This window comes from Syzygium oleosum, unplaced genomic scaffold, assembly GCF_021117445.2.
Source record: "Syzygium oleosum isolate NSW1041296 unplaced genomic scaffold, Sole_v2.1 Sole_v2.04, whole genome shotgun sequence".
In the NCBI taxonomy this organism is placed as follows: domain Eukaryota; kingdom Viridiplantae; phylum Streptophyta; class Magnoliopsida; order Myrtales; family Myrtaceae; genus Syzygium; species Syzygium oleosum.
Window position 1 is genome coordinate 1,459,637 of NW_026607488.1, and position 25,419 is coordinate 1,485,055.

Consider the following 25,419-nt stretch of genomic DNA (forward strand, 5'->3'; position numbering starts at 1 on the left):
TTATTTAAGTCAAATGCATGCACCAATAAACATGTTGACTGTGTTGACTTATTTGGGGTGATTTTTATTGGTGATTTTTTTTCTATATTTTGTGGTGCACGCACTTCAATTTTTCTTTTTTATAATGTTAAACACTCGAAATTTTCGAATATACAAATATTGACAAGTAGATTGTATAAAATTATTTTCATGAGTTTCTAAAGTTTTTGTAACAATATATGCTTTGGCGGGAAATTAAAAAAAGTAATTTTATATAGCTTTTCCAGAGTAGAGCAACAAACAAATTTATTAAAATGAATTTAGACTGTAACTTTTCATTTCCGCATAACTTGTTGGAACTTTTAAAATCATGTGAAGTTGACTATTAACGAGCCATTTAAAATAACATTTCCCGCGGACCTTGACTGGTGTGGAGATGAAATTCATTTTTCCTTTTCAAACTTGGCTTCCAAAACGACATTTTTCATGAGATCAATTTATGTAAGAGATCAATTTATGTTGAATTTCCATCAGGCGTGTGTCCACATCAACAACTTAACGAGATATAGACAGAATCTAATTAAGGGTAGATTTGTTAGGAGTGTACCGATTTATGATTTTTTATAATACAAAAATTAATTCGTGATAATCATAGTTCAAGGGTACGAGTGTGGGTTTCTTAGTGGTAGTAATCTGAAATATATTATGCCTGTGCATTTGTCTGTGTGTGGGAGGAACGGTTGACGAATAGGCGGAACGAAAGAGGAGTAGAAAAAGCGAAAAAAAAAAATGGAGAACACGCTCTCAGTCGAAAACATGGTAACGTGTCATTTTCTCCGGGGATAAATTGAAGTACGAAATTTATCGTCTAAATTTAGAGTTTCCGAATCAATTAAACAATGATCTGATGATTAGATCACAAATCTTCAGGTCTTTTTTTTTAAACATTCAACCTGTCGATCAATCCAAATATTAAATGGACCTAACGACCGAGCGTTTGTCTTGTAAAGGTCATTTGAAATTGAATAGAGTTTCCCGCAGACCTCGACTATTAACAGTCATTTGAATAGAATTTCCCGCGGACCTTCGCTTGAAGCTAAAGCCCTCTCCTCCTCCTCCTCCTCCTCCCCATTCACATCCCCGCGAATCTCGGCTCGTTTCGCCATCGCCGTTTCGCTCCAACTCGCTCTCCCTTTCTTCTCTGCTGCTTCTTTTTTTCCGGGTCGCTCATTTCTTTCAATCTTTCTTCTTGTGATCTTGATCCATTTGAGTTTTCAGGTGACTCCGCGCTCTCTTTTCGGGTCGGCGTGTCGTTTCTCGCGAACTATTGTTGAGAGTTTGTCGAGAGTGAAACATTCATGGAGACACAGGGTGTGGTTCTCGTGCTCGCAGCTAGCGAATCTCAAAGCAAGGATTCTTTGCCGGCGTCAAATCTTGGGCCGGCAGAACTCAACAATGTCCCATCCGTAGTGCAAAGTTCCTATGCAACAGGCCCTTCTGATGAAGGAACCCCTCCATCGAGCACAGCTCCAGCTAAGCCTGCTGAAGAGAAGTCCCACAAATCGGGATTTGAAGAACTGGTGCAGCCTAGCGACGCTGCTTCGGTCAAGGATGACAAGACCCGACTGAAGAATTCGCAGTCTCCCTGCAGGTGTTCCCCTAAAGTGGGTTTGCCTCGCAATGGCACAATTGCTGGTGCTGCTAAAGACGATTTTACAGTAACCATGCAGGACACCTCACAGCAACCTCTGTCAAAGGCTACGGCCGCTGAAGGTGATGAACATGTATGTTGCTGGGAAAATTTCATCAACATGGTTATGTGGGCCGAGTGGGTCGCGTTCATGTGTGTCACTGGACTTCTGATCGTGAGCTTAACCGTTCATAAGCTGCGAAGGACGGATATTTGGGAGTTGGAGCTGTGGAAATGGTGTGTGCTGGCGTTGGCAATCATTTCAGGTCGGTTAGTGAGTAAGTTGTTGCTGACCCCGTTGGGCTTCTTGATTGAGAGGAAAATCTGGCTCAAAGAGAAGGTCTTTTACCTTGTCTATGGATTGAAGCACAGCGTGCAAGTGTTTATCTGGTTAGTTTTCGTTCTTTCGGTCTGGGGTTTGCTGATATACCACGGAGCAAAAAGATCAAGGCACGCAAGGGAGATTCTAAGTGATGTGACAAGGGCTCTTGCTTCTTGTCTCGTAGGAGCTGCTATATGGCTTATCAAAACACTGCTGATAAAGTTGCTTGCTGCTTCCTTTCACATCAAGGCATTCTTTGAGCCTATCCACATGACCGCCGATCACCAACACGTGATCGAGGTGCTTTTGCGAAACAATTCAATGGAACAGGATGGCAAGTTCAAATGGCAGCTCAGTTTCATGAAGTGCGTTCATGGAGTGTCAGAAAAGCTAGAGGAGGTAATTGATGCAGAGATGCTGACCAACATGAAACAACGTCGAATTTCACCTTGGAATATGAGGAGGTTGATCAACGGTATTACTGGCCCATGGGTATCTATCTTTGACAGCAGCCTTGATCATCCAGACCAGGAGATCATCCGGAAAGCCGCGGAGACTGCTAATGAGATATTTAAAAATGTAGGGACGCAGGGAAAGGGGTGAGAAGGCCAATACTGTCTAGAACTCTCTCCCCATTCTAGTACTTTTGCTGTACTAATTTGTCCCTGATACCTGCTCTATGGTTTTACTAGGTACATTCGCTGTACTAATTTGTCCCTGATGCCTGCTTTATTGTTTTACTAGGTACATTGACATGAAGAAGAAAGAAGATGTTGCCAAATTCATCCCTTTGATTCAAGGACCAAAGGGCGATGGAATGATCGATAAGCCAACTTTAGAGAAATGGCTGGTAAGTTCATCAATCGTAATTCAGGATATGTACAGAGTATCAGAATCTTGTCCAAGTTACAATCACAATACCGTCAATAATGTGTAAATAGCAACCAACTTGTGTAAAGAAATGCTTAAGCTCGCCGTATTGTTGACCCAGTTCGAGAACTTGTGAATTAGTATTGCACCATCAGTTACTTGGTGTCTTTCGGTATATGCTGATCGACATCCAAGATTCTATGCTTTGGAGTAAGACGTTTTCTGGAGTTATGTAACAAACTGAAACAGAGGGACTTTTGAAAGTTCAAAGTTTTTGAGGCAGACCTACTTTCAGATTAATACATTCACAAGATTTTGACTAAATAGTCTATTTTCTGCAGGAGACTGTTTACCGTGAAAGGAGATTACTTGCCCGCACCTTAAAAGATGCGGACACAGTTATCGATGATCTGGACAGGCTTGTTTCAGTAATTGTGCTTGTCGTGATTACCATCGTGTCGTTACTTATCATGGGACTTTTGACAACGGAAACACTTATTTTTATCTCATCTCAGCTTTTGCTTGTGGTGTTTATGTTCGGCAACACTGCCAGAACCGTGTTTGAAGCCGTCATTTTCATATTTGTCACACATCCATTCGATGTGGAAGACCGTTGTGTCATCGATGGAGTGCAGGTGTGTTACTTAGTCCTGAGACTCCGCGTGAGACTGCTTTGTTACCGATTCCTTATTTGCCTGACGTCTGAATTCCTCACAGTTGGTTGTTAAGAAGATGGAGATTTTGACCACGACCTTCGTGAGATATGACGGTGAAAAGATATACTACCCGAATTCAGTTCTGGCCACCAAACCCATTAGCAATTTCAACAGGAGCGACAAAATGGGCGATTCTGTGGAGTTCACAGTCGATTTCTCCACTTCAGTTAATAGTATTGCAGAATTAAAGGAGAAAGTGAAAACGTATGTCTATCTACTACTTCCTAAACCTCTTTATATTGCCCCTACTAACAGGAAAAAAAACGAAACATCATCGGTTGGTGGTTGAGCTTTCTTCGGTTCATACATCATTGTTAACATTACTAAATACTTCTTTAGAACAAACATACACAATTCCTGATGGAATTCCCATCCTTGGTTGGAAAACTAACAGGTACTTGGAAAGCAAGCCTGAATACTGGATGGAGGCACACAGCATCGTGGTCAAGGAGATTGAGGATGTCAACAAGTTGAAGATGGGTCTCTACGTCACCCATACGATAAATTTTCAAAACCCACGGGACCGGAACAGCCGGAGATCAGAACTCGTGTTGGAGCTGAAGAGAATCTTTGAAGAAGTCGGTATCAAATACCGTCTGCTTCCTCAGGAAGTTCAAGTCAGCTATGCCGGTTCAGCAGCTGCTTAACGCGCAGTTTTGAATCCTCCATGAGAAAAGTTGCCTGTGACCCGCAAGTATGTGAGGACGTGACTGTTTTGCTTTTCTTGATCATCAAGTCACAGTGCATTACATCTATGAACCGACTGTCTCTTTTGATAGAATGTTGATTTGGAGTTCCGGTGTTGTCTGTTTGTCAATTTTATCTGTTTGATTGAGAGAGGGTTGTTCCCAATGCCATTGGAATCGCAATGTCAATGAACAGTCATCAAAGTTATCTATCCATCATGTCATTTTTTTAACAGCTTAAACTTTCAAAGTAATCGAGTGCAATGTAATTGTGGGAAACATGATTTGGTAGCCGAATAAGGATTGATTGACCTGCTAATTTCCTGACATAACAAGATACCTCTGTTACTCATTTGACAGGCCAATGATGCTTTTCTTTGGTGCGTTAGATGCACATTTGCTTCGCAATGGATTCAGATTTCTCACGTTCATCTGCAAATAGTGTGTCGTCTGTCTAGACTCTAGCAGGCTGAGAGCATTCATTAAATTAATCAAGCATATGAGAAAGGTGTGAATCACGTGTGTTTTTCGTGTCAAAACGAAAAATGTCGACACCCATTTACTATTCATTTTCGTAGTATATCTGGCCTAATTTCTAGATGTTCAAAGTATACTTGTGACATTGTACTTTTCGATATGATATATAACTAAACAGATGTCAGCGCGATACTTGGGATTACTACGTTTTACTATAATATTAATGTTTTTTTTCATTAACCACGAACTTTATAATTACTGATACTTCTCTAATAGTAGGTTTTCGATTGGTTTAGGAAGAAGAGTACGATGACACATGATTTTTGTAATAAACCCTTTTTGAGGATGACTTCTAACATCCACTTCCCAAAATAGGCAGGTGTGATACAAATGGACTTTTTCTTTTTTCTTATTTACCAGTAAATAAATTCTTCCCGTAAGGAAGAATGACAATTAAAGTGAATAAGCCACAATCTCTATAACACTTTCTTGTTATCTTATTGAGACCATTTTTTTAATAAGGGGAATTGATTATTTAAAATTATTATTAGATTTGGGATTAGAGTGAAGTTACATATTTTTTTAGATTAAAAAAAGTTCATGGCACAATTAGCATTAAACCTAAAATTAATGGTTTTTTTAGGTAATTGGCATGTGCTTGCAGGATTCGCCATCGTTTGCTTCTTTCCTGCATGCCCATCATGCTATTCAATTTAGTTTACTTTACGATCCGTCGTCAATAAATGTAATTAAGTTTATAGTTCCTCTTGGATCGGTGTCAATTTAATCCAATGCTCGTACTGATGAACACGTTGATTGCGTTGACAAAAAATAAAAATGATCATTGCCTCTATTTTTTTTATGTACACAGGACATATTGTAGTTATAGGTTATTAATGACTCAACATTAGTGAGATGCCTTTTCAATTTACGTACAGAAGATTTAATTGTCATATCTTCAATTCACATGCAGCAGCCTCAATAGAGATGTCTTTTCAGTGTATAGGTTTGAAGTATTGTGTCATGGGAGGCATTGTTCGCAAATTTGTAAGGCACTATTGGCAGGGAGATTCAATAATCCGTTCCTCACCTCCTGTTTAATTCTTTTCCGATTTTATTGCATCTATCGGTCTATATTTGGTTTGTAATTCAGCCTTCTTTACTTGTCAAGATTATATAAATATTGGCTTGGTCGTTATTAAATTTATTATCGCTTTCTCGGAGTTATTATCTCTGTTTATATTTTTTTCCGGTTATCGCACGGAATTTACATCAGTACACACCCTTGATGAAAGATGGGGATTAGGAGGTGTGGTTGATCTAAGTTTGGATCTTTCAGATTTCGAATATACTGTTTGCTTCATCAGTATGCACGAAGTGCGCGAACTGCCCGCGCCTTGTCCGTCAGTCCGACATGGATTCCGCTGATTCGTGGCACATGTGGAATTCGGGAGTTTGTTTGGGGTGATCTTTGATAATTTTGTTTCTCCAAATCTCGCATTGCACGCACTTTGACTCCTCGTTTTTCGTTTTTTTACTTTGATCGAAGCTTTTAAATCGTGTGACGTTGACAAGGAACGAGCCATTCAAAACGACACTTCCCGCGGACCTTGACTGGTGCGGCAATGAAACCTCCTCTTCTGTGTCAGCTTAAATCCTGCAGATCTCCCTCATTTCTTCATGATCTTGCTCTGCACTTTCTTCCTAATCTCTTAGATTTCTGCGTTCTCCTGTGGGTACCCTTTTCTTTTTGGTTTTCAGCTCTTTGAAAAATTTAGAAACTGATTCGGTTCAGCTAAAGCTTTCATCTTCATGTTGAAAGTCCAAAATATTTAGAGGACAAGACTTGAGCTTAGCTTAGATTTTGAGTGGTTATTGAGAGTGAAACATTCAATCATGGAAAATAGGAAAAGTTTGTTAGAGAAGAAAGGAACAAAGGAGGTAGTTGTTATGATTCCGGGCAGTGAGTACCAAAGCAGAGGTTCTTCACCGAGATCCAATCTTGATCCGACAGAGATTAAGAATCTCCAATCAAGAGCATAGAGTTCTGCTCAAGGAATCACTCGATCCGGCCCAACTCTAAGTAAGCCTCGCGTGAATCCCACTGATCGTTTGGCTACAAACAAGTTCTTTTCAAGTCCATGGATATCTAAGAGGAAATCAAGATTTGAAGAACCATCGTGTCATGGTGATGCTACTTCAGTTAAGGACAATACCCAACTGAAGATTTCAGAGAGTTCGCCTAATTTGGGTTCGCCTTACAATGATACAAGTGCTAACGCCACTAAAGACGGTATGAAACCCGTGCTGAATGCTGCTCAAACGCCTCCTTCGAAGGCTGCAGAGGTGGAAGATGATGAGCATGTGTACAAGGCTGCAAATTTGAAGGTCCAAGAGATGGCCGGCAAGAAATTTGCCAAGTATATTATCTGGATCGAGTTCGCAGCATTTGTGTGCATCATGGGACTTCTGATCGCAAGTTTAACCGTTCGCAAACTGAAAGATACAGAAATTTGGCACTTGGAGCTGTGGAAATGGTGTGTGCAGGTGTTGGCGATCTTTTGTGGTAGGTTGGTGATTGACTGGTTGATTAACACATTGGTTTTATTGATTGAGAAGGATTATTTGCTCAAACATAAGGTCTTGTACTTCGTCTTTGGATTGAAGGACAGCGTCCAAAGGTTTACCTGGTTGGTTTTCATTCTTTTAGTCTGGGTTTTGCTGATGAACCATGGGGTGAAGCGATCGGAGCAGGAAAGGGAGACTCTACATTATGTGACGAGGGCTCTTGCTTCTTGTGTCATAGGAGCTGCTATATGGCTTGTCAAAACACTCTCAATAAAATTACTATCGGCTTCTTTTCAATGCAAGAGGTTCTTCGATCGCATCCAAGAGTCTCTCTTTCACCACTACGTAGTCAAGACCCTTTCAGGCTCGCCTTTGATGGAACAGGATGACAAGCTCTATGGGCGGCTCAGTTTCAAGAAGTACATCAAAGGAGTGGCAAAGAAGCTAGAAGAGGTGATTGATGTAGATAAGCTGAGTAAGATAGACCGGGATCAAATTTCTGCTTGGACGATGAAAGGGTTGGTTAACGTCATTAGCGACTCATCCCTAGGGATTTCAACTCTTGTTGGAAGCCTTAATCAATACTGTGATGAGGACACAGAGCAACAAAATAAGGAGATCACTAATCAATCAGAAGCGATGGCAGCTGCTGACGAAATATTCAAGCATGTCACTAAGAAGTCTGGACATGAGTAAGAAGAACCATGCTGTCACACACTTCCCTTGCATTCCAGCTAAAATTTTGCTTAGAAATATCTCACCAATACCTGCTTTATGCCTTTACTAGGTACATCGAAGAGAAGGACCTCTTGCGCTTCATGAAGAAGAAAGATGTTGACAAATTCATTCCTTTGGTGCCAGGAGCGGCAAAAACTAGACGGATCGATAGGTCATCTTTAAAGGACTGGCTGGTAAGTCTTACTAAATTAATAATATGTTGTATTAGGAAGCTTTTTGCTACCTCTTACAATGTTTTCGACAATCCATAACTTTCTGTTCTCATCCAAGTTCTGATGATCCCAGAACAGTCAATGAGTGTACTAAATCTCAATCTTGCGGCGTTGTCTATACATTTAGAAAACTTGTGATAATTAGTGGGCCATCGGCCCGGTGAATGCTCGACCACAATTCTATGCTTCAGAATTGGATTAGGTCTCCTGCCTTTTGGAAATAAAAGAATCACAAAACTTTTGGCTCAGTCCGAGTCCAACAATCAGATGAGTACATTCCTAAGAACCTAATACAGAGTTTGTCTTCAGGTAAGCGTTTACCTTGAAAGGAAGTCCCTCGCCTACAGCTTGAACGATACAAAAACAGCCATCGAGGAGCTGAACAGGCTTGCTTCAGCAGTTCTGCTGGTCGTGATCATTATCGTGTCGTTACTTATGATGGGAGTTTTGACGACACAAGTACTTGTCTTCATTTCTTCCCAGCTTTTGCTTGTGGCGTTTATGTTTGGTAATTCCGTCAAAACAGTGTTCGAAGCCATCATTTTTGTTTTTGTGATGCATCCCTTTGATGTTGGTGACCGTTGTGTCATCGACGGAGTGCAGGTGAATTACTAATCCTAAGACTCCCCATGATTTGTCTGAGCTGATACCATACTTTGCCTAACACTTCAATTCCTCGTAGATGGCGGTTGAAGAGATGAATATCCTGACAACAGTCTTCGTGAGAAATGATGGTGAAATGATATTCTACCCAAATTCAGTTCTGTCCACCAAACCCATCAGCAATTTCTACAGGAGCCCAAACATGAGTGATTCCGTGGAGTTCACCGTCGACTTCTCCACTTCGCCCGACAGCATTACTGCTTTAAGAGATGAAATAAAAAGGTATGTTGCCTGCTACTCCTGAACCTCTTTAAACGAGGCACCAAAATTTGCATTTTCGTGCCTCATAAGCCATGTAGACTCGGCCGTGAATAAACATGATCATGTAATATAAATTGAACAGCATTTCATAATTGTTGGGGTGTGGTTCATACTCCACTTCGACTGGAAGACGAGGGTCCCGTATCCTGGTGAGAGGGTAGGGGTCCGAGGGCTGCCCCGGCGAGGGTCGTAGGGGTAGCGCCCTTGCAAAGCCATATGGCTTTTATATTTTGAGCCTATATTTTATTGGTAGTTTGGGCTTGGGCTCATGAATAACTACTGTTACCTACGATGTGCTAATTATAGTAGAATCCTCTGCTGGACATAGTCCTAGTTTAAGGGTGAAGAAGGATAAAAATCTTGTGTCTCGATTTTCTTTTCTTGTTTTTACTTTCTATTTCCTTGTAATTGTGAGCCGAATCCTAACAATACTATGTGCTTAATACAGAGAGGGAAATCTGCTGAATAAAGACAGAGACTCCATGAATTTAAGATGGCGATGCAATTGACTTGTGTGAACTAAAACTCAATGCGAGGGTGTGTCATTTGGCTTTTGAAGCCGTAGTTTGAAGTTTAAGAAACTTCGTTTACTGGTGATTACGCTTTCTTATGTACATAACGTGAGAAAAAATGCAGAGAATTTACACCAGGCAATTTTCATTAGCATTGCCGAATTCTTCTTCCATACAATCGTATACAAGTTTCTGATGGAATGGCATTCCTTGGGTGAAAAAAATCAGGTACTTGGACGAGAGGCCTAACTATTGGAAGAAGGATCACAGCATCGTGGTTAAGGAGATCGAAGACATGAGCAAGTTGAAGATGGCTCTATACGACACTCACACGATAAATTTCCAAAACCCGGGAGACAGGAACAGCCGGAGATCCGAGCTACTGTGGGAGCTGAAGAGGATCTTCGAGAAACATGGTATCAGATACCATCTGCTTCCACAAGAAGTTCGAGTCAGCTATGCTGGTTCAGCGCCCGCCGGTGCGAGGTTCTGACTCCTCCAGGAGCGAAGTTCCTCGCCAGCTGCAAGTACGTTGAAAAGTGAATATTTCCTTTTCCTGATTCATTAGTCACAATACGTTATACCTATAAGTTGAATGTCTTTTGGGCTAACAGAAGGTATGAAATCACAGTATGCTGGGAATTGGATCACATCGCAGTTTTCTACTACCTTTGCCCTCCAACTTTCAAATTCTGCTTATAATTGTGGAGGAGATAAATCTAGCATTGAGACATACGTTCGTCCATTTTGCTCATTTGACCCAGATATGACTAATACTAATGCTACACGCTTGGTTGGAATTGAGGTACCTATTGATGAAATTGCAGAAATATTAGATATTTGTCATCGTCATTCTTGAACAGTATGAGCTTTTAGCTTGATCAGCTGCATAATTAGCTTGACGACCCAACATATAATTAATGTAATATCCACCAAAGGTCATCTCGCTAATTTCCATCATAAGAAATCGTTGATCATTTTGAAAAGTTCATGCTCATAATGATGCCTTCTATTTTTTTTTCTCCGTGGAGCGCAGATACGATTACTTGGTGAACGGATTCATACTTCATTCCCTTACCTCGAAAGCCCAGATTCTCAATGTGTCATCCCCTGAAATTATCCGAATCCTATTGTTCTATCGCTGCACATCAATGAAATGTCGTTACTTTTTCACCCTTCCAATGCCTTGTTACTTTGTTGCGCTTCACACATCTTGCTCTCTGCTCAATATTTGATATTGGATGTGTTGTAACTTGCATAAAACAAATAGATCGAATCAATACACCATGATGAACTGTAAACTATTACGGAAAATTTTGCAAAAATCCAAGTTACCATGAAAGCCCAGATTCTCAATGTCATCCCTTGAAATTATCCGATTCCTATTGTTCTATCGCTGCACATCAATGAAATGTTGTTACCTTTTCACCCCTCCAATGCCTTGTTACTTTGTTGCGGTTCACTCGTCTTGCTCTCTGCTCAATATTTGATATTGGATGTGTTGCAACTTGCATAAAACAAATAGATCGAGTCAATACACCATGATGAACTGTAAACTGTTACTGGTAAATTTTGCAAAAATCCGAGTTAAAATTTGAAAGGAGAGCCAATTAAACTTACAGCCACCAAAATTGAAAAGATATTGACCTGAAATTGTTACAAAAATGCCAAACAACTAAAGGTGGTCCTACAAATTATGAAATCGATGATCATTTTGAAAAGTTCATGCTCATAATGAAGCCTTCTATTTTGTTTTCTCTACGAAGTGCAAATACAATTGCTTGGCGAACGGATTCAAACTTCATTCCGTTACCTCAAAAGCCCAGATTCTCAATGTATCATCCCTTAAAATTATCCGATTCCTAATGTTCTATCGTTGTACATCAATGAAATGTTGTTCCTTTTTAACTCTTCCAATTCCTTGTTACCGTTCTACGCTTAACACATCTCGCTTTCTACTCAACATTTGATATTAGATGTGTTGCAACGTGCATAAACAAATAGATTGAATTGATACATAGATTGAGTCGATACACCATGGTGAATCGTAAACTGTTACCAGTAAATTCTGCGAAAATCCAAGTGACAAGTTTGAAATGAGAACAAGTTAAACTTACAATTACCAAAGTTGAAAAGGAGTATTGACCTGGAATTACAACAAAAATTCCAAACAACTGAAGCTGGCCCTACATATTCTTTTTCCAAAAGGTTCTAATGATTGTCGATTCCTGTCATCATCACAACAAGATATAAAAACACGATTTGCATGCGCATGTGCAAGTGCAATGCACCAGTTCTTCAACGTTTTTCCACTCTGGCTGCTGTTCATCAGTCATCCTCCAAGTTGAACTATCTTAGGTCTTCCCTTGACAGTTGACAATCATATCATTCAAATATGGCTAGACAGAGTTCATTCTTTTTGAGCCTTTACCCTAATTACCTTCCATAAAGAACTAACTTTCATTTGATGATAAATTCATATACACAGTTTAGAGCTTTTTATATAAGGCCGGAGCAGCACTTGAGTAGTCCTGCTTATTCCGTGCAACAAGCTTTCCGAGTGACAATGTCACGCCCCGTACTCTACCGGAACGCAACATCCCGTCGACGGTCGATTATGGTGCAACGCTCCCAGGAAGCATTGCCGACCCAACGCCCAATCAGAGATCAAACACATACGGAAGCAACGTATATAAATAAATATATACACCCATACAATAAATCGCATGAGACTAAGGATAGCCAAGCAATAAACAACGATCAACGCAGAAAATATGTACATACTTATATCACTATTTTAAAACTCTTTTTACAGTGCTCCCAACAACTCAAATAAAACACCAACTCCTAGGAATAACCAAACAGCCACTTCTCCGATCCGCTCCGTCTCCACAGGGGTGCACGCTCAACGACCGTTGGATGAAATGCAGCATCCCAAAAAGTGGTGGTGTCCTCGGCATTCTACGGCTGGGGGTCTGAAAATGTTTCGGGTTTACACAACCGTGAGACGAATCTCGCAGTATGACCCCTAAACCTAGGCTAGGCTAACATGCAATCTCCTGACCCGAAAGCACAAAACAACATAACCAACCAATTTATAAATAAACTCCGACCTAGGCCCTCTGACCCAGATCTCTTACCTGGCTGACCCTGCAGGTTATTGACAATCATGATTTAAATCAAGTCACATACGCGAGCACTCGGTTCACGCGTACATCAAACGTATGCTCATACTTAATAATGGTAATAACGCGTGTCAATCACCGAGTCCCGCACACCCGCAAACCAGTCCATGCATTCTTATGTATGCAATGCTATCGTCACACCATACTTATGCCTCGGCTCACTAGCCCACACTGGCACCTTGGCACTTGCTCAATTTATCATTTATTACGACCCGCGTAAAACGCATCAGGTCTCTTCATTTAATCACAACACTTCGTGGCCCGCGTTAAAACGCATCAACTGGCCCAGTGTCTTTAGCCCGCGTCAAAACGCATCAGGCGCAACACCGATCTCCTCACGAACCAGAGCCCGCGTAAAACGCATCAGGTTGGTCGTCTTCCGGACGTACCGGGCATCGTCCCGCGTAAAACGCATCAGGACGGCACACCCCGCGTAACACGCATTAGGGCGAAATTGTGATCACACATACACACAATCAATTATTATCTGCACCCCGCGTATCACGCATCAGGGCGTTTAGGTGATCACATGCTCATGGCAGGCACGCATTCTCGCACAATTCATCACACGCCTCGTTCCCGGCATTCACTATGCGTGCCATGAAATGCAAAACAATGCAACATGAGCATCAGTACAATTCAAGCATTCAGTTAATTTCATGCCGCAACAATCGTTCACTGGCCAATTAATACCATGCGGCTCAATTCCACAATGTGCAATTCAATAATCCAATCAAGCCATCATATGGCCAATCACACTCCGCACAAGTCGGCCACGCAGTCACGGGACATGGCATTACTCAATTTCCCAGCAATTGGGTACGTAAATCAACAGATCAATCAACCCGGACATACCCATGAGTCCAATCACATAATCCCCGATTAATCTGTGCTAGACCAATAATTATTTCTAATAATCCCACTAAATTCCTTAGACTTAATTTCCAACGATCGATCCTCAATCCGATCCGAATTACACCTTTGGTACTACCTAATCCAATCCAGACTACACCGATAATACCTAAGCCAACATGCCGAACACAATCATTCACCAAATCAACGAATTCAACGCATCCTTGGCACATTCAATATATTTCCACTTTGGTTCAACGAATCCCACATTCATTCGCACGTTCATTCCAAGGTAGTTCAATGCGTTAAAGGCCCGCCCTGGGCAAATCCATCTCAATAGTTGTTCTCACCACTTCGGGGTCATTCAATATGATTTATACACATCCTAATCATCCCCTAAAAATGCCTAAATTCTTGTCATTAGTCCATTATTCTTAGAATATTCAACTTGGGCACAAATTAGGCATTTTCGGTACTGAATGAACAGTGCCAGGAAAAATTAACATTTAGGTACTAAACCACCTTTAAACCATCTCATTAAGGCCTAATCACCTACCCCAAACATCCAACCACCAAATACATATAATTAAGCCTCAAATGAGCTTAATTAACACTTGAATTGTTTAATTTCAAGCCTTGAATCATTGAATTCAATTAGTGCAAAACTTAGACAAATATGCACATTTTCGGTACTTTGTGAACAGTACCAGAACAAGGGCTGTTTTGAACACTAATCCACACTTAAATAACCTCATTAAGCCCTAATGACCTATCATAATCATCCTACACCCAAATAAACATCATTAGGTCCTAAATGAGCTTAATTAACCCCTAATTACCCCCTAAGGACACAATTAGACTAATTAAGGGTTTAGGGGTTTATACTCGCCTATTAGCGACTCGGGACGACGGGAACGGGCGGTCGATCACCGACGCGCGGTAAGGATCGACGGCGGCGTTCCGGGTGCAAGCCAGCGGTCACGGCGACGACGGGAACGACGATTTGCGCTGTTTTCTTACGTTTGAGCTGGAAATGGGGACCGTGGTGGCTGTTTAAGGCGAAAATGGTTGCTGGTGGTGCGGGATGGTGGCTGGTGGCGACCGGAAGCTCGGCTGGTGCATTCGGCGTGAACGATGCCGGGACGTCGTAAGTGTGCACGGCGAACGTAAATGGCGATGAAGAGAGGAAATGGGAGGGAGCTCTCGGCAGATCAGCAGAATGGAAGAGAGAGAGAGAGAGATCTCTGGTCAAATATGAGTCAAATTTGGTCTTAGTGGAGTCCAAGTGTCAAGATCTAGGCCAATTGGACAATTTTGCCCTTGATCCAAGGGCTATCCTTCCTTCTCATCCAATAATTTAGGGGTAAAATGGTCATTGATCCTTAACCCAAGCTGACCAGACCTGGTTTAGCCCTAACTCACCTTGGTTAGTCCCCTAATTAAATCCAAAATTCGGAATTACCAAAAATGGGTCCAAGGGCATTTTGGTAATTTTTCGGTCCCGGGTCAAAATTCCAATTTTCGCACACACGCGTTCCATATGTGCGTGGACAACATAATATGGCGTCGGAATCGCGAAATTCACTTTTTAAGTCCTCGAAAACTGACTGCAAGGTTTCGGGAATAAAATAATATTATTTTTCCAATTTTTGTCGATATTCCACTTTTTGGCCAAAACCACTCTAAATGTGCGTGGCCACCCCAAAATGACATTGGCCGCGAAAAATAACCTCAAACGGTCTCCGAATCCGGCCTCGGTGCCCACAAGGGCAAAACCGTAATTTCTCACCCCCGGACAGAAATTCCAATTTTCACTCGTACTAACCCCAAACGTGTGTGGCCAGCTTAATATGACGTCAGATTCCCAAAAATAGTCTCTTAAGCCTTCGAAAATCGACCTCGAAATCCGGGCTCAATTCCGTGAACAAAACTCGCTAAACTTTCAATTTCGGGGTCTCTCACTAACGGGCAATTTGTTTAGGAGTTACGCGTATCGACCTAGGGCTATCCATATCGTAATGGTCTCGATCATTGAGAGAATGAGAAATTATCATTAGTTCCAGAGGTCACGATCGCTCGGTTCAAGTTCAAGACTGGTTGGCCACGTGTACTTTCGGTCTTGCAGAATCACCTGCGATCCGATGGTACATCGTTGGCCTTGACCAAACCAGATCCGTTACCTTTCCTAAGATCGGTCCATACTGGTTCATAATATTCTCTCGTCATTTCTCGAGATCGGTGCCCAATTCACGATCGGGTCCCTAGTCCACGTACCATTTTCCTAGTTAGCCATTCCCCATTGGTTAGTATCCCGAGAGTGATCAGCTCTGGGCGAGACTTACTAAAATGAAATGCGAAATATGGTCAATTTATTGATCCCGGAATTACATCGAAATTCAGGCTGTTACAGACAAGATATTTACGCGACGCACATGTCGAAAGTCGATAACATCCTATTTAGAATCTTTCCATAGAAGATTTTTCTTGTATTACAAATGTGATTCTCTTGCTCAGATCTGTAGTGATCCAACACTAAAGACACAGGCCGCAAGGTTTCAGGACCTGTGAAGCGCTAATATTACAGCAATCAATGTGAACCAAAAAAAGAAAAAAAAAAGTCAATCAGACAAAAAGGCCTGCGGACAAGTGCATAACAGGTTGCCATAAAGATAAACCGATAACAATGTGGTTGATGATAAGAATGTCGAACACGATGTCTCGTTTGACGGTACTTCCTCGGGCGGAATGTCCGGTTCTTCCACTTCCGTTCTCTGTCAAAGTCGACGAGTGGTCGTTAGCAGCCGCTGGAACGAGGGGCACTTTCCCTACCCACCTCCGGGAAACCAATCCCGACGCTCAAGCTCTCCTTGAAAACCCTGTTAAATAATCTCGCTTTCATCGCCATTTTCGCCCTGCCCTCCTCGTCCCGTCAGTCTCTTTCTTCTTGCTTGCTTCTTTGTAGAAGTTGAGACTGGTCTCGCTTGTTTTTTCATTGCTACTTCGTCTGTTTACTTGGGCACAAGTGAATGAACTGGGCACTCCCAAAGTGCCCGAGACTGCATTAATTATTTGTTTGTTGTGTTGCTTGATCTGTCCCACTTCTCGAATTGTGCCCAAGTATTCTTTAATCTTAGCTAAAGCAGGCCCCTTTAAGGAAAGTTTCCATTTTTAAAGGACATCTGAGCTGAGCTTGCTCTTACGGCACTTTCTTGATTTGGGATAAAGGGCTTCCGCATTTGTTAGAGAGCTAAAGCTCTCATGGAGACAAGTAAAGGCGTGTTGGGGAAGAATGAGACGGACGAAGTGATTGTGATGATCTCGAGCAGCGAGTATCTAAGCAGAGGCTCATCTCCAAGACCCAATATTGAGCTCACAGAGCTTGATAACCTTCAGTCTAGGGTGCAAGATTCCAACTTGACAAGCCCTTCCGCTCAGGGACTCACCCAATCTAGCCCATCTCCTACTAAGCCTCCAAGAATCCCCACCAGGAAGTCCCTTTTGAGGTCTTCCTATTCGAAGCCGAAATCAAGATTAGCAGAACCATCATATCCTGGTGATACTGATTTAGTTGAAGGGAAAACCCAAGTGAAGAGTTCTCAGTCTCCCTACAGGAATTCACCTAGAGTGGGTTCACCTTATAATGCTGCAAGTTCTGGTGCCAATAAAGACAATGTGAAGTCTGTGCCGATCACGCCTCGGATGCCATTGATCGCGTCCCCCGTTCCAGAGGAGGAAGATGATGAGGAGGTGTACAAGACTGCAAACTTGAAGATCCAACAAATGTCTGGTAAGAAGTTTCCTAAGGTAATTTTGGTTGAGTGGGTTGCATTTGTGTGCATCATGGGACTTCTGATCACAAGTTTAACTGTTCACAAGCTGCGAGATACTTGTATTTGGGGATTGAGATTGTGGAGATGGTGTCTGCTGGTGTTGGTGATTTTTTGTGGTAGGCTAGTGACTGAGTGGTTGATCAATATAGTGGTCTGCTTGATTGAAAGGGAATTTTTGCTCAAAAAGAAGGTTCTGTACTTTGTGTATGGATTGAAAAAGGGTGTGCAGGCATTTATCTGGTTAGGTTTGGTTCTTTTAGCTTGGGCCTTATTACTAAATCATGGAGTCAAGCGATCAAGGCCCACGAAAAAGATTCTGAATTACGTTACAAGGGCTCTTGCTTCTTGTCTTATTGGAGCTGCCATATGGTTGATCAAGACCCTGTTGATAAAGTTACTATCTTCTTCATTCCAATGCACGAGGTTCTTCGATCGCATCCAAGAGTCGCTTTTTCACCAGTACATTGTCAGGACCCTTTCAGGCCCGCCACTGATGGAGATGGCCGAAATGGTTGGTAGATCGAGAAGTAGTGGCCAACTCAGTTTTATGAAATACAATAAAGAGGGAGCTAAGAAGCAAAAGGAGGTGATTGATGTTGAGAAGTTACATAAGATAAAGCAAGATAAAGTTTCTGCTTGGACTATGAAAGGGTTGATTAATGTCATTAGCGTGTCGGGGCTGTCAACTCTTGCTGAGAGCCTTGAACAAAGTGATGACGAGGAGGCAAAGCAACAAGATAGGGAGATCACTAACGAATGGGAGGCCAGGGCTGCTGCTTATCAGATATTCAGGAATGTAGCGAAGCCCGGGAGCAAGTGAGAAGACCTAATGTCTGACTATTTCTTGTGTTATAGACGAACTTTTGTTCGAATCTGTTTCTGATTCCTGTATTATGCTTTTACTAGGTTCATTGAAGAGGAGGATCTTTTGCGCTTCATGAAGAAGGAAGATGTTGACAACGTAATCCCGCTGTTTCCAGAAGCAGTGGAAAATAGGAAGATCAGGAGATCATCTTTGAAGAATTGGCTGGTAAGAACATGCTAAGGATTTAAGGTTGCATTTCAATTCTAGCTCGTAGCCCTCTAGAATGTTTTCCCATTTCTGAAAATCTCCGTTTTACTATCATGACCATCCCCATATTCTCCTCTGAGTCCAGTGGTTTATTAATGGCTTTCACTTCGCTTGGAGCAATTTTTGTCATATGCTACTTCATTAGGAAACTCATGAATGAGTATTGTGCAATTAGTTACCCGGTGTGATTCACTGAATGATTTCCCATTATTTCATGCTTCTCAATTGGAATCTCTGACCATTTCTGTTATGAAGTTCGTAACAAAAGATTTGGGTCTTTTGGAGTTAAAAAATTTGCAAGATTTTTTACCTATTTGAGTTGGTGAGATCCTAAGAGCGTACTCAGACCATGCATCTGAGGCCCAGAGCTTGATTTTTGTACTAGGATGCACATGAAACTATACTCTAACCAAAAGTATTCATTCAGACTTGGATGAAGGGTACGTACTTCCCTAGGTCCACGAGTTTACCAAAGAGGAATGAGCCATTGAGTGCTTCATCCTTGGGAAGGTTCTCGGACATCAAAACAGACAATTTAAGATTTTTGACACAGGCCATTGAGATGATTATTTAACTTGTGGAGCTGACAATGTAATTTTCCATTGCCGGTAAATGTGTACCTTGAACGTAAATCTCTTGCACTCTCCTTAAACGACACGAAAACAGCCATAGACGAGCTGAATAACCTTGCTTCAGCGGTTTTGCTTATTGTGATCATCATTATCTGGTTACTTTTGATGGGATTTATGACGACAAAAGTACTCGTCTTCATATCATCTCAGCTTTTGCTTGTGGTGTTTATGTTCGGTAACACAGCCAAAACCGTTTTCGAGGCCATCATATTCGTATTTATAATGCATCCGTTTGATGTGGGTGACCGTTGTGTAATTGATGGAGTGCAGGTGACTTAGTAATCCTACAACTCTAAGAGACAATATTGTGTCGGGCAACATTTTGGCTGACGTTTTGATTCTTTTGCAGATGGTGGTTGAAGAGATGAATATATTGACTACAATCTTCTTGAGATATGACGGTGAAAAGATATTCTACCCAAATTCAGTTTTGGCAACTAAACCTATCAGCAATTTCTATAGGAGCCCAGAAATGAGCGACGTGGTGGAGTTCACTGTTGACTTCTCTGCTTCAGTCGAAAAGATTGGAGATCTAAAATCTAGAATTAAAACATATGTCTTCTGCAGTCTCTGCATCTCAAATTTAGGCTGTATATTTTGCATGCATGATTAATTGTGTCGAGTATGATGAGATGTGGCATAAAACCTATTATGAATTGCGGATATTCATTCATTATCAGTCTGGATGGTGTCCTTGTTTAGAATTCGGTGTAAGCATTGGGCTTTTGTGAAACCTATATGGAAATAGAGCAGCCCCTTTTTAATATGAAGAAAGGCACAGCTACACAATAGAAAAGGCGAAGTCATCGATATAAGTTGTTTCATATCAAGATATTTTCTAATATGCACGAGACATCAAATAAGCTTGCAATTTTAGTAATGCTTTTGCATCTTTTTTGTGATAAAGTTTATGCTTTTGAGTCTTCAAGATGTAGCTTATCAAAGTTCACAAAAAATAGTCGCGTCCCTATTTCTGTTTATAGAGAAGATAGATGGACATTAGAACTGTTGAATATGCTCTTCTATACGAATATTTGTGCTTTCATTCGATTGAATGGCATTCATTGGGTATAAATGTCAGGTACTTGGAAAGCAAGCCTAAACACTGGCGTCCGGGTCATAATGTTGTGGTTAAGGAGATCGAGGATGTTAACAAGTTGAAGTTGGGCCTCTACGTTACTCACACGATCAATTTCCAAAACTACGGTGATAAGAACAGCCGCAGATCCGAGCTTGTGTTGGAACTCAAGAAAATCTTTGAAGAACTTGATAGTAAGTATCGTCTGCTCCCTCAAGAAGTTCAAATCAGCTATATCGGATCGGCAGCTACTAATGGACGGCTTTGACTCGTCCAGCAAGTTCCTAGTTTGCTGCAAGTAAGCGCCTACTTCTTTCTTCTCTTGATTAGCGTGTCACCCCGGATGTTTGTGTTCCTCGCTCGAAACTGGGACATCTAGACATTAACATCTATAATCTGAAAAATGCCGAGTGTGAAGTCACCGCACTTCTTGTGCTTGATCAGATTCGATCTTTCTTAAGCTGTGCTTCTATATTTCTTTTCAATTCTTCTAAGGCGGTAAAACTTAGTGTCGTATTTCAGATTAGTCTTTCAGTGTATCATTAGCTTCGATTTGGTTAAAAGATTGTTAGTCCAGGAAAATGCTTAAGGCTTGATGATTAGTGAAGCATCAAGTACTTCACGATTTCCACTTCTTTCGGATGATTATCTTGACTGTGCTGTAAATTCGTTGAACAGCTTTGCGCTCATATTGTTGAACCGCAGATGTATTTGGTTGGTGCTGAACTCCATTAACCTATACTTAGAGCAGAATTTACTCCTTGTTCACCGGGAATGTTGAACAAGCGAGCCAGCTCTCCTCCTTTGGGCCAAAGAGCCCGAATTTCACTTTTCCAAGGTTTCTTGATTTACCGATAAATAGGCGATTCCCAGAATTTATCCAATAATTGTCTCTTAATCCTCTAGAGTCCAATACCCTCAACTAGATTAGAATTCGTGGTTAAAATCACTCAAATGCATCATTCGCATAATTAGAACTATGGGCGGCTCTTAGGGATTTCGTACGTTTAACCCGTTGTTGATTCCAATTCAATCTACGTTTAAGCCTTTTCAATTCATGGATGACCCTCGGTTGTCATGTAATCGATAGGGGTCAATTGCCCATTTTGAAGTATACGATCATTAGAGATTGGTCTAGTGTCGTTCGGAATCAATATAGTAATCGTGTGGAAACACCTGTAATCCGATTATATACTATTGCCGAATCGAGCTCTAACCATTCCTGGATCGACTTGAAATGGCTTATGAGGATCCCTCATCGATCCTTATGATCAAATTGTCAATACATGATTGAGTTCTTTGGTCATGCGCATCGAAGTCCTAAATTGCCTTTCCCGTAGCTTGGAATACTCTTGAATAATTCTTGAATCGATTAAGAGTCTAATTCTAATAATTGCACATTGATGAATTAACCATTCATTATATCCAGAATATGGTCAAATTTGAGGATGTCACATTTTTTACGGTGATAATTTCAAATAAATAATGAACTTTTACAGCAAAAGAGCGACAAAACTCACCGTCGGGTGAGAGAGAGAGAGAGAGAGAGAGAGAGAGAGAGAGGGTGAGACCACGAGAGGGAGAGGGTGAGATCACGAGAGACTGAGACCGAGATAGAGGGAGAAGAGTGCTACTTTTGAAGAACCCTTCTATGAAATTGCTTGTGAAGAAAAGGACTGAGAAAAAAACATAACATATATTTTCATGATAGGATAGGGAGAACTCACGGCTGTGAAAAGCCAGCAGTTTGGCCTTCGGTTCCCGTCGCCTATGCCTAGGTCCAACGAGGTTGATTATGGGACCACGACAATTGGGCTTGGTCATCGGGACCCGAGCCTGGCATCAATGGATATGGGCTTTAGCCCGGACCCGAGCACGGACACTAAAGTCCTAGGCTCAAGCGCGGGGGATCCAAGCATAGGCATTGAAGACCCAAGCCCAAGTGCCGGGGACCTAGGCACGACGTTTGTGGACTTAGGCTCGGGTGCCAAGGACTCGAGCCCAAGTGTTGGCGCCCCAGATACTAGGGTACTGGGGTCCCATGTTTGGCCTTTGTGGACCTGGGCCTTGACATCGGGCCTCAGGCCTAGTGTCGATGGACCTGGGTTCGAGCATTGGCACTAGGGTCTTCCTGGGCCTAGTCTTGATGGATCTGGGTGTGGGCGTCGGGGACTCGAGCAAATACACTAGGGTCGCTCGCCCAGCCTTGGTGGACCTAGGCTCAAGCGCTGGAGACTCAGGAACGAGTGTTATAATTTCCATGCCCAATTGCAAAAAAATTTATTCAAACGCCAATATCTAGTCATATTTTGAAAAGTGATTTTCGATTTTTTAAAGAGGAAATCATTTTCTTTAATTTAAACATAAGTTTTTGCTAACTCATTTTCCTAAGCGATCCAAATGCCGGACAATGAGAAAAAATTTTCACGAAACAAATGAAGCCTAACTATATTAATGGAGTAAGAGTAGCTTGGTCAATGATTTAAAGAGCTTAGGTTTTTAGTTTATCTGTCATGTAAGTCTAAAAAACGTTCCAAACTTTGGTAGAGTTGGAATACTTATGTTTATTTGCTACATAGCCAACCTAAAGACGATTTTTGACCCAAAAAAAAAAACCTAAAGACGGTAAGGAAATAAAGTAATAAGAACATATCGGGTTTGGGATATCGGACCTATCTATAAATCCCAAATCCATCTCAAACCTCACAAGGGTTTTGACAATTGATCCCAAACCCATCTCGCTACACGAAATTCAAAGCACGTCTACGTCCAATTAGGGTTTGGATGGATTGGGTATCCTGTCCTACCAGCTCCATTTCCCATCCCTAAATTTCGTGTGGATCATTAACTGGACATAAAAATGTTAGAAAATTGTCACGACTAACTTATAGATCCGGTGAAGAAATGTACATAGTTTAATTCATCGGTTTCAAAAGAGTCATCTAATCAAACAAAAGTTGAAATGATTGATTGATTGAGAGAGAGATACATATACTTCTAGTACCATCATCCAATTTTTTTTGTTTTCAATTTCCATTGTTTCTTGGGAGGGTGGTGAAAGTGAAATTTCACAAATTTTGTATGTTTAGGTCGAGGGCCCAATCTTTTCCTTATTCATTTCCTCAGCAACAAATTCACCCATTTGCAAAAAAAACATTTCAAATTTACTTTTAACTACACATAAAAACTTACCCAACTTGTAACCAACTTACCCAGTTGGCAGCTTTATGTATGCCATGGTTTGTACTCGACTTGATATTTCACATGTTGTTAGCATGGTAAGTAGATATTTATCATGCCTAGGAAAAGCTCATTAGCAAGCTGTGAAGTGGATTTTGAGATATTTGAAGAGTATTTCTAATTTTGGTTTAGAGTTTGGCAAAATCGGTGACACTCTTATAGGATATGTTGATTTTGATTATGCTGGTGACCTTGATAAGAAGAGGTCTTTGACTGGGTACTTCTTTACTAGTGGAGGTTGCGCGGTCAGTTGGAAAGCTACTTTACAGCATACAGTTGCTTTGTCTACTACAGAGACAGAGTATATGGCTATTACAGAGGCTGTTAAAGAAGTTATATGGCTAAGAGGCTTATTTGGAGAGCTAAGGAGGTGGCAACAGTTACGAAAGATGGAAGCTCTAGAGTAGTCTAGTAGATTTAAAGACAAACTATTCTAAGCAAATCGGGTTTTCTGCCATCTAAGAGAATTACTAGTCACATCTGCCAAGCAAAGAGAAAACCCGAAAAACAAAGCGAGGGAGAGAATTCAACTGTGTAAAAAGAGCTAATTCACTTAGGCTGCGAATTTAAGCTCCTACGGAACAAAATGACTAACCTGCAGCTTGCACTAGAAGCTCAACTTGCACATTCCATACCAAATGTCTACTCTCAAGACCAAGAAATGGTGAAATAAAGAATTTAAAGAAGCCCGATCCCTCGACACTTCTTTACTGTCATAACCACAATGCAACCGTCCCAAAAGGAGAAAAAAACTGCATCATTAAGCTCAAGAACCAAACTTGCAAAAACATCTCCATTACAAAGAACTCGCGAGACAGTGAAATCTACTGCCACAGCAAAATGTCTGACATCAAGCAATGCAATACCATATTCTTTATTTATTTTTCCCCGATAAAGTTCTAACTATAATACAGAGTAAGCGGATCAGAACCCTAACCCGGATCGCACTGCTGATAGAATTCCTCGACATCTGCAACAAGAAACCCAACAACAACAACAACAAGAAAAAGTCAGCACCCGCAAATCTTGAATACCCAGAAAGCAAAACCACCAGACAGACCGAACCCAATTCTCAATTCGACCAATGTGAAATCACAAGAGAATATACCAACAAATACTCAACCAGAGAGAGAGAGAGAGAGAGAGAGAGAGAGAGAGAGAGAGACCAGTGGTTAGAGCTTTGATCATACCGGCTCGATGACCCTTGAAATCCCTGAAGAACTCCTCCACAGTCCGAGGATTGTACTGCCCTCCTCCTTCCATATCTCCCACGCCGCGCGCAAGAAGCTCTTTCTCCTTACGGAAGCACGAACGGGGAGAGCGCTCTCTCTTTCAAGAAACGGACTGCGACCCGAAACAGCGATTCGGATTTTTCGAAACCCAAAACCCAAGATTCGTGCGTCAAAGGACGAAAACGGAGGAACAGAGGCGGAGCGAACTGGGGACCGACATTCTTGGGCTGTGACGGAAGGAACAGAGGAATTTCAGAGAGCGAGAGAGATTGCGAGGGGGATGTGTGTTTTGAAGAGGAGGAGGGAAGCGAGGGAGTGAAATTTTCTTGCTTGACCTGGCGGATTAGATTCAGTGTAAAAGGTCGAGCTGCGCTAAAAAAAAATAAAGAGATAAGTACCTTAGAAGTCTTATTACTTGTCAGGAAAATATAATTAAATCTTAAAATTTTCAAAAAATGCGATCAAGTCCTAAAATTTGTAACTAAAGTACAATTAAATTCTAAAACTTATCACGGAGATGCAATCAAGTCCTAAAATTTATTATGAAAGTGTAATCAAGTCCTAAAACTTTCAAAAAGTGCAATCAATAGAAGGACTTGATTGA

General features: G+C 41.4%; 2 protein-coding genes, 1 long non-coding RNA gene and 1 pseudogene across 4 annotated transcripts; 3 read left to right on the forward strand and 1 right to left on the reverse strand.

The window, feature by feature from the left end:
- Positions 1-1,337: 1,337 nt before the first annotated feature.
- Positions 1,338-4,251, forward strand: LOC130137972 (mechanosensitive ion channel protein 10-like). The gene is made up of 5 exons (XM_056310725.1): positions 1,338-2,590; positions 2,736-2,841; positions 3,203-3,496; positions 3,579-3,781; positions 3,972-4,251. Exons 1-5 carry the CDS (start codon positions 1,338-1,340, stop codon positions 4,222-4,224), a joined length of 2,109 nt encoding a protein of 702 aa, XP_056166700.1. The 3' UTR covers positions 4,225-4,251.
- Positions 4,252-6,636: 2,385 nt separating this feature from the next.
- Positions 6,637-10,344, forward strand: LOC130138035 (mechanosensitive ion channel protein 10-like; annotated as a pseudogene).
- A 6,100-nt stretch (positions 10,345-16,444) lies between these two features.
- LOC130138036 (mechanosensitive ion channel protein 10-like) lies at positions 16,445-21,078 on the forward strand. 2 transcript variants are annotated; one of them, XM_056310945.1, is made up of 4 exons: positions 16,449-18,377; positions 18,468-18,591; positions 19,615-19,818; positions 20,348-21,078. In XM_056310945.1, the coding sequence occupies exons 1-4, from the start codon at positions 16,990-16,992 to the stop codon at positions 20,609-20,611; spliced, it is 1,980 nt and encodes a 659-aa protein (XP_056166920.1). In that variant the 5' UTR covers positions 16,449-16,989; the 3' UTR covers positions 20,612-21,078. The 2 variants fall into 2 exon arrangements, with proteins under 2 accessions (XP_056166921.1, XP_056166920.1); XM_056310946.1 differs by lacking the exons at positions 19,615-19,818; positions 20,348-21,078 and adding an exon at positions 19,061-19,236 and having other exon boundaries at positions 16,445-18,377.
- Positions 21,079-24,316: 3,238 nt separating this feature from the next.
- Positions 24,317-25,109, reverse strand: LOC130138057 (uncharacterized). Its single transcript, XR_008816477.1, has 2 exons — positions 24,750-25,109; positions 24,317-24,553 (listed from the first exon to the last, which is right to left on the reverse strand). It is a non-coding gene; the product is annotated as an uncharacterized LOC130138057 (long non-coding RNA).
- Between the last annotated feature and the right edge of the window lie 310 nt (positions 25,110-25,419).

Excerpts from the sequence above, each read along its gene's own strand:
- LOC130138036 (XM_056310945.1), top strand. The coding sequence starts at position 16,990 with ATGGAGACAAGTAAAGGCGTGTTGGGGAAGAATGAGACGGACGAAGTG. Across the intron at positions 18,592-19,614 it reads CATCTTTGAAGAATTGGCTG|ATGGTGGTTGAAGAGATGAA; the intron begins GTAAGAACATGC and ends ATTCTTTTGCAG. Across the intron at positions 19,819-20,347 it reads TAAAATCTAGAATTAAAACA|TACTTGGAAAGCAAGCCTAA; the intron begins TATGTCTTCTGC and ends ATAAATGTCAGG.
- LOC130137972 (XM_056310725.1), top strand. The coding sequence starts at position 1,338 with ATGGAGACACAGGGTGTGGTTCTCGTGCTCGCAGCTAGCGAATCTCAA. Across the intron at positions 2,842-3,202 it reads CAACTTTAGAGAAATGGCTG|GAGACTGTTTACCGTGAAAG; the intron begins GTAAGTTCATCA and ends TATTTTCTGCAG. Across the intron at positions 3,497-3,578 it reads GTGTCATCGATGGAGTGCAG|TTGGTTGTTAAGAAGATGGA; the intron begins GTGTGTTACTTA and ends AATTCCTCACAG.